This window comes from Dendrobates tinctorius, unplaced genomic scaffold (assembly GCF_039654945.1).
Source record: "Dendrobates tinctorius isolate UK_male_01 unplaced genomic scaffold, ASM3965494v1 ptg000008l, whole genome shotgun sequence".
In the NCBI taxonomy this organism is placed as follows: domain Eukaryota; kingdom Metazoa; phylum Chordata; class Amphibia; order Anura; family Dendrobatidae; genus Dendrobates; species Dendrobates tinctorius.
In genome coordinates this window covers 67021868-67034607 of record NW_027361676.1, presented here as the reverse complement: position 1 = coordinate 67034607, position 12740 = coordinate 67021868, and the positions used below count along the sequence as shown (strand labels likewise).

At 43.3% G+C, this 12740-nt stretch overlaps 1 protein-coding gene across 1 annotated transcript in view; it reads right to left on the bottom strand.

The window, feature by feature from the left end:
- WWC2 (WW and C2 domain containing 2) overlaps positions 1 to 12740 on the bottom strand; it is a 224305-nt gene that overhangs the window by 19960 nt on the left and 191605 nt on the right. The window contains exons 16-19 of the mRNA XM_073577983.1: positions 10980 to 11132; positions 10610 to 10728; positions 8315 to 8501; positions 312 to 476 (exon numbers count right to left, since the gene is read on the bottom strand). Of these exons, the coding sequence (XP_073434084.1) occupies positions 312 to 476; positions 8315 to 8501; positions 10610 to 10728; positions 10980 to 11132 (624 nt within the window). The remainder of the gene's footprint in view (positions 1 to 311; positions 477 to 8314; positions 8502 to 10609; positions 10729 to 10979; positions 11133 to 12740) is intronic.

Sequence of the window (12740 nt, the reverse complement as noted above, 5' to 3'; positions counted from 1 at the left end):
TTCCTTAACCAACATTAGATTAATTGGAGATCTGTTCCCTACATCTGGCAACAAATATCTGAAACTTCTAGTCACATTTATGTAAATTGAAGCCAAATAGTTGTAGGAAAAAAAAAAAAACCAACATGCTGCACGGGAAAAAGGAATACATGTAGAGAGTACGGGAAAGCAAAGCATAAAAAGAACAGGGTAAAATCAGGGATCGCATTTCTGTATGGCCAGGTTTAGCTACATCAGTTCCGCGGGAAGGTATACAAGCTAAAAACTACTCCAATTCCATGTCCTTGGATTGAATGATATTTCTGACTTACCCTACATATGTACTGATTTTTCTCTCCTGGAGAGAATGTTTGAGACCGGACGATCATACTGTTTCGCACAAACGGCCGCTGTCTTGATCCAAGGCTACTCCTATCCTTAGGCCGGACAGACAGATTTTCGTGAATGGCTTCTTCTGTATTTGTTTCTTTGTCAATCTTTGATTCCAGCACAGAAAAAAAAATAGATTTTAACATTTAATAACTTCGTCAATTTGAAACAAGCAATAGTTTACAAATATATTTGTAAGAGAACAAAAAAATGAATAAAACATATGGCAAGTTAAAAAAAAAGGAAACTGGGGAAGATAAGAGAAAACTGAGAGTCGACTGTCAAACTCACAGCTGGTGTCACAGAGAATAGGGCTCACTACATTATAAAACTTTCTTCCATTCATTCCAAGATTGAAATCTGCCTAAGGGAACATGAGGATGTTCAGCTTGGAGAGAAATAAAATCTCGGCACTTCATTTCACACCAGACCTCGCATGACCGGCAAATTAATATTTACATGCCTGATCATTTATTTAAGCACCGTATAATGTATCTGAATTTCACATCTAGCAGCAAGGCTGTTAAATAAAGGAGGTAGAAGCTGGAACACATACTGACTAGGACTTGGCTTCCAATACTTTACGTTTCATATAATCCATTCCTTAATTCAAGGTTGTTGCCCACTACTTAGATATGAAGGCCTTATCCTTAGGAAAGTTGAACATCAGATCAATGGGGGTCCGACAACCAGAACCCCACAGATTACATGCAGACCTTCAAGCAGCCAAACAGTGTAAGCAGAGGAACAGCACAGCTCTGCACTGTTTAGTGGCCAGTGGAAGGTACTGCAGCTCAGCGCCTATTCAAATAAATTATAACCTAGATCAGTGGTGGCGAACCTATGGCACGCGTGCCAGAGGAGACACGAAGAGCCCTCCCGGTGGGCACGTGTGCCATCTCCAGAAAACTAGCGCAGTCACCACTCTCCTCAGCCCGCTCGTAATCTCCTGGACCCTCATCACTAGTGCGGGCGCCGCAGCCACTTTCCTCTGCACTCTCCCATCAGGCCGTGCACCGTTCCATCAGTCTGCGCATGTGCTGAGGATGGGGATGGCGCACTGGCTGAGGAGAGTGGCAGCGGCGCTACTGTTGAGATGGCACACGTGCCCACAGGTAGGATTGATAGATGAAGAGACCAGATCAGCGTTGGAATGGGCAGAGGTGAGTAGTTTTTTTTTTTATTATATTCAAATTGCCCAATCAATTTTTCAACATCCCCATACTGGGAAATGTACGACACAACAACAATGAACACCTTTTGTGGCAACCTTAATTCCTTAGACTAAAGAAGGTCCCACACAATGGTATATTAAAAAATAATAATCTTTATTTATAAACAATGCATTTTTACAATCATTAAAAAGAAGGCGCTAGACCAGTGTAAGAGACAGAAAACTCCATAGGAGCACCACATAGCAGAACGTTTATCATGAGAACAAAAAACAATAGGGTCTCATATACCAAGTATCACTGGGACGGGCTATCATGATTTATTTCCTCCATACTCATTAACCGACCCCATGAGGGACGTTCCAGGAAGCACCACCAGTTCATGGTATGTAATAGTGTTTTTTTCACATACACTTATGCGTTTCTTGTTCAATCTGGGGCAAACTATAGGGGACCATTTAGGAAAATATTGGAGGGTGTTATGTTCCCACTTTGCCGGACTTATCTGAGGATAGTCGGTTAATGAGTTACACTGGTCTAGCACCTTCTTTTTAATGATTGTAAAATTGCATTGTTTATAAATAAAGATTATTATTTTTTAATGTACCATTGTGTGGGACCTTCTTTAGTATAAGGAATTAAGGTTGCCACAAAAGGTGTTCAGTTTTTTTTTATGCAAGGCCATTATACAGTATGGAGCAGTATATGGGGCCATTATACTGTATTCAGCATCATGTGGGGCCACTATACTGTATGCAGCATCATGTGGGGCCATTATACTGTATGCAGCATCATGTGGGGCCATTATACTGTATGCAGCATCATGTGGGGCCATTATACTGTATGGAGCATCATGTGGGGCCATTATACTGTATGGAGCATCATGTGGGGCCATTATACTGTATGGAGCATCATGTGGGGCCATTATCCTGTATGGCGCATCATGTGGGGCCATTATACTGTATGGAGCATGATGTGTGGCCATTATACATTATGGAGCATCATGTGGGGCCATTATACAGTATGGAGCATCATGTGGGGCCATTATACAGTATGGAGCATCATGTGGGGCCATTATACAGTATGGAGCATCATATGTGGCCATTATACAGTATGGAGCAGTATATGGGGCCATTATACTGTATGCAGCATCATGTGGGGCCATTATACTGTATGCAGCATCATGTGGGGCCATTATACTGTATGCAGCATCATGTGGGGCCATTATACTGTATGCAGCATCATGTGGGGCCATTATACTGTATGGCGCATCATGTGGGGCCATTATACTGTATGGCGCATCATGTGGGGCCATTATACTGTATGCATCATGTGGGGCCATTATACTGTATGCATCATGTGGGGCCATTATACTGTATGCATCATGTGGGGCCATTATACTGTATGCATCATGTGGGGCCATTATACTGTATGGAGCATGATGTGTGGCCATTATACAGTATGCAGCATCATGTGTGGCCATTATACATTATGGAGCATCATGTGGGGCCATTATACAGTTTGGAGCACTGTGTGGCCATTATACAGCATGCAGCATCATGTGGGGCCATTATACAGTATGCAGCATCATGTGGGGCCATTATACAGTATAAAGCAAATGTGGCCATTATACAGTATGCAGCATCATGTGGGGCCATTATACAGTATGCAGCATCATGTGTGGCCATTATACATTATGGAGCGTCATGTGGGGCCATTATACAGTTTGGAGCACTGTGTGGCCATTATACAGTATGCAGCATCATGTGGGGCCATTATACAGTATGCAGCATCATGTGGGGCCATTATACAGTATAAAGCAAATGTGGCCATTATACAGTATGGAGCATCATGTGGGACCATTATACAGTATGGAGCACTGTGTGGCCATTATACAGTATGCAGCATCATGTGTGGCCATTATACAGTATGCAGCATCATGTGTGGCCATTATACATTATGGAGCATCATGTGGGGCCATTATACAGTTTGGAGCACTGTGTGGCCATTATACAGTATGCAGCATCATGTGGGGCCATTATACAGTATGCAGCATCGTGTGGCCATTATACAGTATAAAGCAAATGTGGCCATTATACAGTATGGAGCATCATGTGGGACCATTATACAGTATGGAGCACTGTGTGGCCATTATACAGTATGGGGCATCATGTGGGGCCATTATACAGTTTGGAGCACTGTGGCCATTATACAGTATGGAGCATCATATGTGGCCATTATACAGTATGGAGCATCATATGTGGCCATTATACAGTATGGAGCATCATATGTGGCCATTATACAGTATGGAGCATCATGTGGGACCATTATACAGTATGGAGCATCATGTGGGACCATTATACAGTATGGAGCATCATATGTGGCCATTATACAGTATGGAGCATCATATGTGGCCATTATACAGTATGGAGCATCATGTGGGACCATTATACAGTATGGAGCACTGTGTGGCCATTATACAGTATGGAGCATCGTGTGGGGCCATTACACTGTATGCATCATCATGTGGGACCATTATACAGTATGGAGCATCACGTGGGGCCATTATACTGTATGCATCATCATGTGGGACCATTATACAGTATGGCGCATCACGTGGGGCCATAATACTGTATGCATCATCATGTGGGGCCATTATACTGTATGCAGCATGATGTGGGGCCATTATACAGTATGCAGCATCATGTGGGGCCATTATACAGTATGCAGCACTCTGTGGCCATTATACAGTATAAAGCAAATGTGGCCATTATACAGTATGGAGCATCATGTGGGACCATTATACAGTATGGAGCATTGTGTGGCCATTATACAATATGGAGCATCATATGTGGCCATAATACATTATGGATCATGTGTGGCCATTACACTGTATGGAGCATTATGTGGCCATTATAGAGTATGGAGCATCATGTGGGGCCATTATACTGTATGCAGCATCATGTGGGGCCATTATACAGTATGGAGCATCATATGTGGCCATTATACAGTATGGAGCATTATGTGTGGCCATTATACAGTATGGAGCATCATATGTGGCAATTTTACTTTTGAATAAAAATCCTATCCATTCTCAAGAACAGACCTCCACTGCAATCGGTGGCTAGTATCTTAGGCTTGGAGTGCAGAGCTTACAAGCTCTTTGCTATAGTGTGCTAATATAGTTGTTTTTCTAATCTAAAACCTCAGTATTCCAGTTAAATTGCAGTGTTGGCACTTTGCAATAAATAAGTGGATTTTAGATTGCAGTTTGGGCACTCGATCTCTAAAAGGTTCACCATCACTGGCCTAGATCTACATCAAAATAGTGAATAACCCCTTTAATTGATTACATCATTTCATAGGATACCGCCATAACAGACAAGAAATTTGATAGCACCTTTCAATCTTATTGAGTCCATCAGATTATTAATTTGAATTGTAAGGGTATGTTCACAGATGGTGTTTATGCAACATTTTTATTGGGTATTTTATGCAGCATGCTTAGTGCTGAAAATAACGCAGTTTTTCACAGTACTAGCATAACCAATAAGATTTCTTAAATCTCATGCACACACTGCATTTTCTTTCCACGCGTATTATGAGTCTTGCTGGGGTTCTGCCAAGACGCAGCTCAATTCTTTAGCGCTTTTTGCAACGCTTAAATTAAATGGGTGACAAGCTAAGTAAAAAAAAAATCTGCAAGAACGCACAGAAAAAAAAGCACGTATTGTACACAGTTTTTCCTGCTGCTACTGCAAAAACAAAATATGTGAATGCACCCGAAGAGCTAAGTGACAACTTTTCTCCTTGTGGATAGTGACAAGCCAGGCCTTGCATGTCAGAGTGAGGAGACCTATATGACATGCATGATACTCTGGGGAATTAATTAAGCAAATTGTCTCTTTGGAGAGAAAGAGGAATAGTGCTCTAGTGCCAGCTACTGGAAGTAGAAATCCTAAAAGGCACCATCCACCCTTTAGCGTGCCTTTTCCTATGACTTGGGATAAGGAGCCCAACCATAATCTCAATTTGCAGACACAGTGTTTTGGGGTATTGCCCCTCGTCAGTGCAAAGTATGAGATTTGATTTAGCTAGATGAGAGGCTACGACTGGTTTCTAAGGGGTAACGTTTCTCCTTATGAAGAGTGACAAGTCAGGCCTGGCATGTCATTGTGAGATCCCAGTCTTAAGCCTCTCACCTAGCCAAATCGGATCTCATACTTTTTATTATTATTTATATAGCGCCATTAATTCCATGGTGCTGTACATGAGAAGGGGGGTTACATACAAAGTTATAGATATCGTTAACAGTAAACAAATTTACAAATTTACAATGCGGACTTACATTCTACGGGATATTGGGGAAGAGACAGAAGGTTGGGGGTGCAGCAGCTCTGGTGGTGATGAGGCGGCAGAATGGTCATTGCAGGCTGTAAGCTTTCCTGAAAAGATGGGTTTTCAGGTTCCGTTTGAAGGATCCGAGGGTGGTGGATTATCGGACGTGTTGAGGCATAGCATTCCAGAGGATAGGGGATATTCGGGAGAAATCTTGGAGGCGGTTGTGTGAGGAATGAATAAGTGTGGAGAAGAGTAGGAGGTCTTGGTAGGATCAAAGATTACGTGAGGGAAGATATTGGGAGATTAGTTCACAGATATAGGGAGTGGAAATGTTGTGGATGGCTTTGTAGGTCGGTGTTAGTAGTTTGAACTGGATTCGTTGGGGAATTGAGAGCCAATGGAGGAATTTGCAGAGAGGGGAGACAGGGGAGTAACGAGGAGAGAGGTGGATTAGTCAGGCAGCAGAATTGAGGACAGACTGGAGTAGTGCAAGAGCGTTAGTAGGCAGGCCACAGAGGAAAGTGTTGCAGTAGTCAAGGCGGGAGATAATGAGGGCATGTACAAGAGTTTTAGTAGATTGAGGACTGAGGAAGGGACGGATTCTGGAAATATTTTTGAGTTGGAGGTGACAGGAGGTGGCAAGAGTTTGGACGTGTGGTTTGAAGGACAGGGCAGAGTCGAGAGTTATTCCAAGGCAGCGAATTTCACGTGCTGGAGAGAGCGTGATGCCGTTTACCATAATAGATAGATCGGGTAGGGAAGATACGTGAGATGGAGCAAAGATAAGGAGTTCAGTTTTGTCTACGTTGAGTTTTAGGAAGCAAGAGGTGAAAAAGGAGGATATGGCTGATAGACACTCCGGGATTCTGGACAGCAGAGAGGTGACATCTGGGCCAGAGAGGTAGATCTGAGTGTCATCTGCATACAGGTGGTACTGGAAGCCATGGGACTTTGAGTTGTCCTAGGCCAAGAGTATAGAAGGAAAAAAGTAGGGGCCCCAGGACAGAGCCTTGGGGGACTCCAACTAAGAAGGGCCCGGATGAGGAGGTAGTCTGGGAGTGGGAAACGCTGAATGTGCGGTCAGAAAGGTATGAGGAAATCCAGGACAGGGGAAGGTCTTTGATGCTAAGGGAAGAAAGAATCTGTAGCAGTAGGCAGTGGTCAACTGTGTCAAAGGCAGAGGACAGGTCAAGAAGGAGGAGGATGGAGAACGGTCTGTTAGCTTTGGCTGTGTGTAAGTCATTAGTAATTTTGGTCAGGGCAGTTTCAGTGGAGTGGTGGGGGCGGAAGCCAGATTGCAGGATGTCAAGGAGGGAGGTAGATGAGAGGTGGGAGGAAAGTTGAGCATGTACATGCTTGTGCAAGGAGCTTGGAAGCAAACGGGAGCAGTGATATGGGGCAATAGCTGGGCATAGCAGTTGGGTCAAGGTTTGATTTTTTGAGGATGGGTGTTATGGTGGCATGTTTGAAGGCAGAGGGGAAGGTACCAGAAGTTAGGTATAGGTTGAAGAGATGGGTTAGGACTGGAATGATCATGTTAGAGAGGTTGGGGAGCAGGTGGGAAGGGATGGGGTCAAGTGCACAGGTGGTGAGGTGTGATTTGGAAAGGAGATGAGTAAGCACTCCTTCAGTGATGTTGGAGAGGGATTTTATTAGGGAAGGACAGAGGTCTGGTATGTGGAGTGGTTGGGGTGGTGGAACTGTAAAGGTTTGCCTTGTTTGGTCAATCTTGTTTTTGAAGTAGGTGGCAAAGTTCTCAGCAGAGATGAGGGGAATTGGAGGTGGCAGTGGTGGGCGGAGGAGAGAGTTGAATGTGCTGAACAGTTGTTTTGGGTTGTGGGATAATGAAGATACAAGGTTTGTGAAATAGGTCTGTTTAGCAGAGGTGAGGGCTGATTTAAAGGCAAGTGTAGCTTGTTTGAAAGCAGTGAAGTCGTCTGGCAGGCGTGTTTTCTTCCAACGCCGCTACGCGACCCTGGATGCTTGTCGAAGTTTTTTGGTGAGGTTGTTGTGCCAGGGTTGCCTAATGGTTTGTCGCACTTTGCCATGCATGAGAGGAGCGACTGAGTCTATGGCTGATGTGAGGGTGGGGTTGTAGAAAGCGGTGGCACTGTCTGTGTTGTGGAGTGAAGATATGGAGGACAGAGGTAGAAAAGAGGCTATAGTCCAGATCTGAAGAGTGTCAATAGTCCAAAACACAGGGTCTGCAAATTGAGATTTTGGTTTGATTTTGATCCTAAGTCGTATGGCAAGGCTCGTTAAAGGACCGATATTGACTTGTAGGATTGCTACTTTTAATAGGTGGCGCTACAGTTCAAATCCTTTTCATATCTGAAGATGCAATTTGTATAAATGTACCCTATGTATATGTGACGGGCTGTAGTGACTTCGCCATTGAATATAAGGGTATATTACAAGGTGACAATATTTACCAGGGTTGGAAGCTCAGCAGCAGGTGAAGCGGTGGAGGTAGGATCCCAACTATGTGTTCCTTCATAGGGTTCACCATGTGCCTCCTCTGGGTTACCACTCTGTGACGCGGAGTAATAGTCCTCCAGAAGTTCTGCGGGGCAATGTTCATCTAAGGCATCAAATGACTCATCTGGTGGTATTTCTAACCTATATACAGAGGTTGAGAACTGCATGATTCATTCAATGTCAGCATTCATCATTTAAAGCAAACTTAGTCATAAAGACAAGTTACACAGGTGCGATATAATGGATATTCCTTTCATGCTCTATCACAATATTAGTGCAATATTTTCTTATCTAACTTTTTGAGCCTTCATTGTACTTCTAGTTCATTAAATTTCCTTGTTCGGGTGATGATAGTTAAGTACACTATCTATAATCTATGTAAAATTAATATCTTTATGTAATATTAATTTTAAAAAAAATATGGCGGCACGGGAACAAGTCAGGGTCAGGTCTCTACACACGAGAGCGCATTTGCAATAAGAATCAATCAGTGAATTAAGGGCCTGATTCATCATTGAGTTTTCATAAAAGTCATATTTTATCTTATGGCATTTATTGACATTTTCTTGAGCCACATTCTTCAAAGCGGCACACGAGCTTCAAGAATTATGCACAAAATAAAAAAAAAGAAAAAAGGATTAACTTTTGTCCGGTTTATTTTACATTTTAGTGAAAAAAGTCACATGTTCTATTAAAATTACAAAATTTTATCAAAAATGTCAGTTATGTATAAAAATCACTCTGGGAAAGGACTGGTGTACAATTGTCCAAAAACGTTGAGACTTTTTAAAAAGTTGCAATTGATGAAACAGCTGAAAAAAAATTGTAAATTAAATAGGGCACAAACGAGAAACAAGCTAAAAGCACCTAAAACTACACACAAAAAAAGCCCAAACGCAATAATGAAATTAGGTCCTTAATGAGCAATCAAAAGGCTGAAAAAAAAAATTGCCATAGGCTTATAATTGTTTTTGGTTACCGTCCACCTCTTCCAATGCTACCTCCACCACGGAATTGCCATGGCGCACTTCCTTGCAGCACTGTCTCAGGTTTTTAAAAAGTTCTGTGCACATTTGTCACACCTAACATTGTTATTTCGAAGTGTTGAACCATAACCTGTGTATGAAGCATCGTCATGTGATGTCATAGCATAATATTTCCACTTCAGCTAGAAAAGTGGACTGTACATGTGTAGCTTTTAGAGTCACCTTAAAGTGTACCTCCAGTGTAGACTATGCTAGCATGGACCGAGGGGCCCATTATGACCATCAGCAGAGGTCATATGTTCACCTTGAGGCAGCCGTGGGCGAGAATAACCAAGGATGCAGAAACCTCTCCCTTATAAAAAGTAGGATGAGACAATCTGCTCCACAGCTGCCAGGAAACTGGTCTTTTCTGTTACAAGAATATAAAACCACAGATCACATTGCCATATAAAAACTGCACTCTACTGTATACATAATAAGGGTACCATTACACATAACGATGTCCCAGCAATCCCACCAACGATCCGACGTGGATGTATCGCTGGGACATTGTTAGCTGATCGCTGGTGAGCTGTCACATAGACAGCCCCTCCGGCGATCAGGACCAGTGAGCACCCTGGTTACCAACGTAAACATCTGGTTTCTAAGGGCCGCGGGGCCCTTAGAAACCCGATGTTTACCCTAGATACCAGCGTGCACTGCAGGCAGGGCGGGGCGGGAGGTGGAGGCAGAGCGGAGCAGACAGACCGGCGTAGCTCTGCTATCTGCTACTCCGGTCTGGCAGACTGGAGTAGCAGATAGCAGAGCTACTTCGGTCTGTGCGCCGCTCTGCCTCCACCTCCCGCCCTGCCTGCAGTGCACGCTGGTATCTAGGGTAAACATTGGGTTTCTAAGGGCCGCGGGGCCCTTAGAAACCCGATGTTTACGTTGGTGACCAGGGTGCTCGCTGGTCCTGATTACGTTGGTAACCAGCGTGCAGCGTCACTCATCGCTGGCTCCCGCTGCCACACGCAGCAGTGCACGCTGGACAGCGGGAGACCAGCGATGAAAAAACGGGCCAGGACGATCCAGCACGATCAGTGATACCCCGCGGGGGGGGTGCGATCGCTGTTGGATATCACACACAGCGATCTCGCTGGAGAGATCGCTGATGTGTAGCGGGCCCTTATGGCAATCTATAGAATACAGGGTAATACCGGTACAAAAAAATTGTAAAGATAGTGCAGTTTCCATAGGATTTAGGGCCAAGAGCTCATGGATTACCATTCATCTCCAGGACACATCTGCTCCGGCTCATCCTCACTGACTTCTTCCTGGGCCAATTCTTGCTCCACCGCTTGCAGCTCAGCAGATGTCCTCTCTAGCAATGCGGACACAGCATCCTGGCAGAAAATTGAGTGAAAGCAGTCAGTGGTTGATCATCATAACTTTGGCAAGGCTGATCATTAATTATAGAAAATTAAAAAGTTTATTCACTTTTTATATTTATACAGTATCTCTTCTACTTAGATGTATGTAAATAAAATTCCCATGCCACGTACAATTTATTAAAGAGACATTATTTGTGGCCACATTCCTTTATTATCTACAGAGTATCAAGGACCTTGAAAAAGCACTAACTTTATTAACTTACCAAATCCAGATCTGCAGGTCGTGTCTTATACAAGACAGACTTTTGAGCAGTCTCTTTTGGATGATGAATGGATCTGCAGGGCATCAACATGTGCCACCGAGTATACACTTCATTTGTAAATGACAGGTCTGCCAAACTGATCTGGATGCCAGCCTGCACAATTGAGGAAATAACAGATAAAAAAAAAGAAAACATGAAAACCTCTTGCAGCATTTTGACGTTATATATACGAGGGGCACCTGAAAACTTCGAGGCCCACCCATGAAATCTTTTTTGCATGGTCTTGTTTTGCAATGCAATATGTTATTTAGTTAGTTGAATTGTCTCATGAGCAATCTGGATTTATTTTGATTTTTTTTGTTTCCGTTACAGCATTTTAAAGTTGGGTCACAAGGCTGAAATATGGAAAAGGAGAAGCTGTAAATAAAAAATAGTTCATACTGCATTGGATTGGAAGCAAACACCTGTGGAAATCAAGATGCAGAGCTACTGACTGGTAGGTTCACTAAGGCCTCTTTCACACTTCAGTTTTTGGTGTCAGTTAAAATCCGGCAAAAAGGCGGAAAATCGGATCCGTTCCTAGCTGATGTGAACGGATGACAGAGCATCCGTCGAATGAAGAATTTTAAAGGAACCCCTGAGAGAGAGAGATCGATCCGTCAAGATCCGCCGGTAATGCAACTCAATGGGGAAAAAAACGGATCCGCCAAAAAAAATGGCGGATCCGTTTTTTTTCAAATCTTGGTGGATTTTGACTGATGGTCAAAAACGGAAGTGTGAAAGAGGCCTAAGCAGCGCAGGTCCATGCATTCAGTTGTCTAAGGCAGTACATGGGGCTTTCTTCAGATCTCCCTTCCACTCAGAAAACAAAGTCTGTGAACTTTATTCCCAATAAGATGAAATTTGTATGGTCAGAATCAACTAAGGTTTCCAAAAGAAATAGAATATTTAGGCTAGGTTAAAGATGTCAATAAATGTAATCATCACCAGTGATGCCAACAATTCTGTTTAAGACTTTTCTAGTGCAATAGACAAAATGATTAAGTATGTAAAATGTATGACTATGCCTGGATTTAAAGTGGTTGTCTAGGACTTTAACATTAAGGGCCTAGGTTATCAATGTCCGACAGGTGGAGGTGCAACAATCAGCACCCCCGCCGATCAGCTGGTCCCAGAGTCGATGGCGACTGCTCAATTACGGAGCTCGGTCAACTGAATATCGTCTGAGGCCGGGCACTGCATAGCCTCCAAATATTAAAATCAATAGGGGGCAGATGGGCAGTTCCTGGCTGTGGCCAATATTCCATCAATGGTGCTGTGCAGCTCTGTTGCTGAGCAGTTCTGGCCATCCCCGACACCAGGAACAGCTGATCGGCGAGAATGCCATGTGTCACACCTATACTAAGGTTAAGCCATCAATGTCCTGGACAACCCCTTTAAGCCTGCGACAAATGTAAAAATGTGATGATTTAAAGAAAAAAAAATCTGAACGTTTGTTGGGCAGCAGACATATATTTGTCCTTCCTTATCTCTACTCTAAGGTTGACATAATATAGAGCAGAGTGGCAAAGATGGTAAGTCACGACAATGATACTGAAATACTGTGTCAGAAGATACTGCATGTATGCCATGCATGGCCACCCACTGTTTGGGAAGAGCGTGGCAGCCAGAGGAGGGTTTTGTCAGCTATTACGAGAACATATTCAATTTGGGTAAATGTTTGTCTGTGTGCTGTACTGGTTATTATAGTGGTTTGAAAAA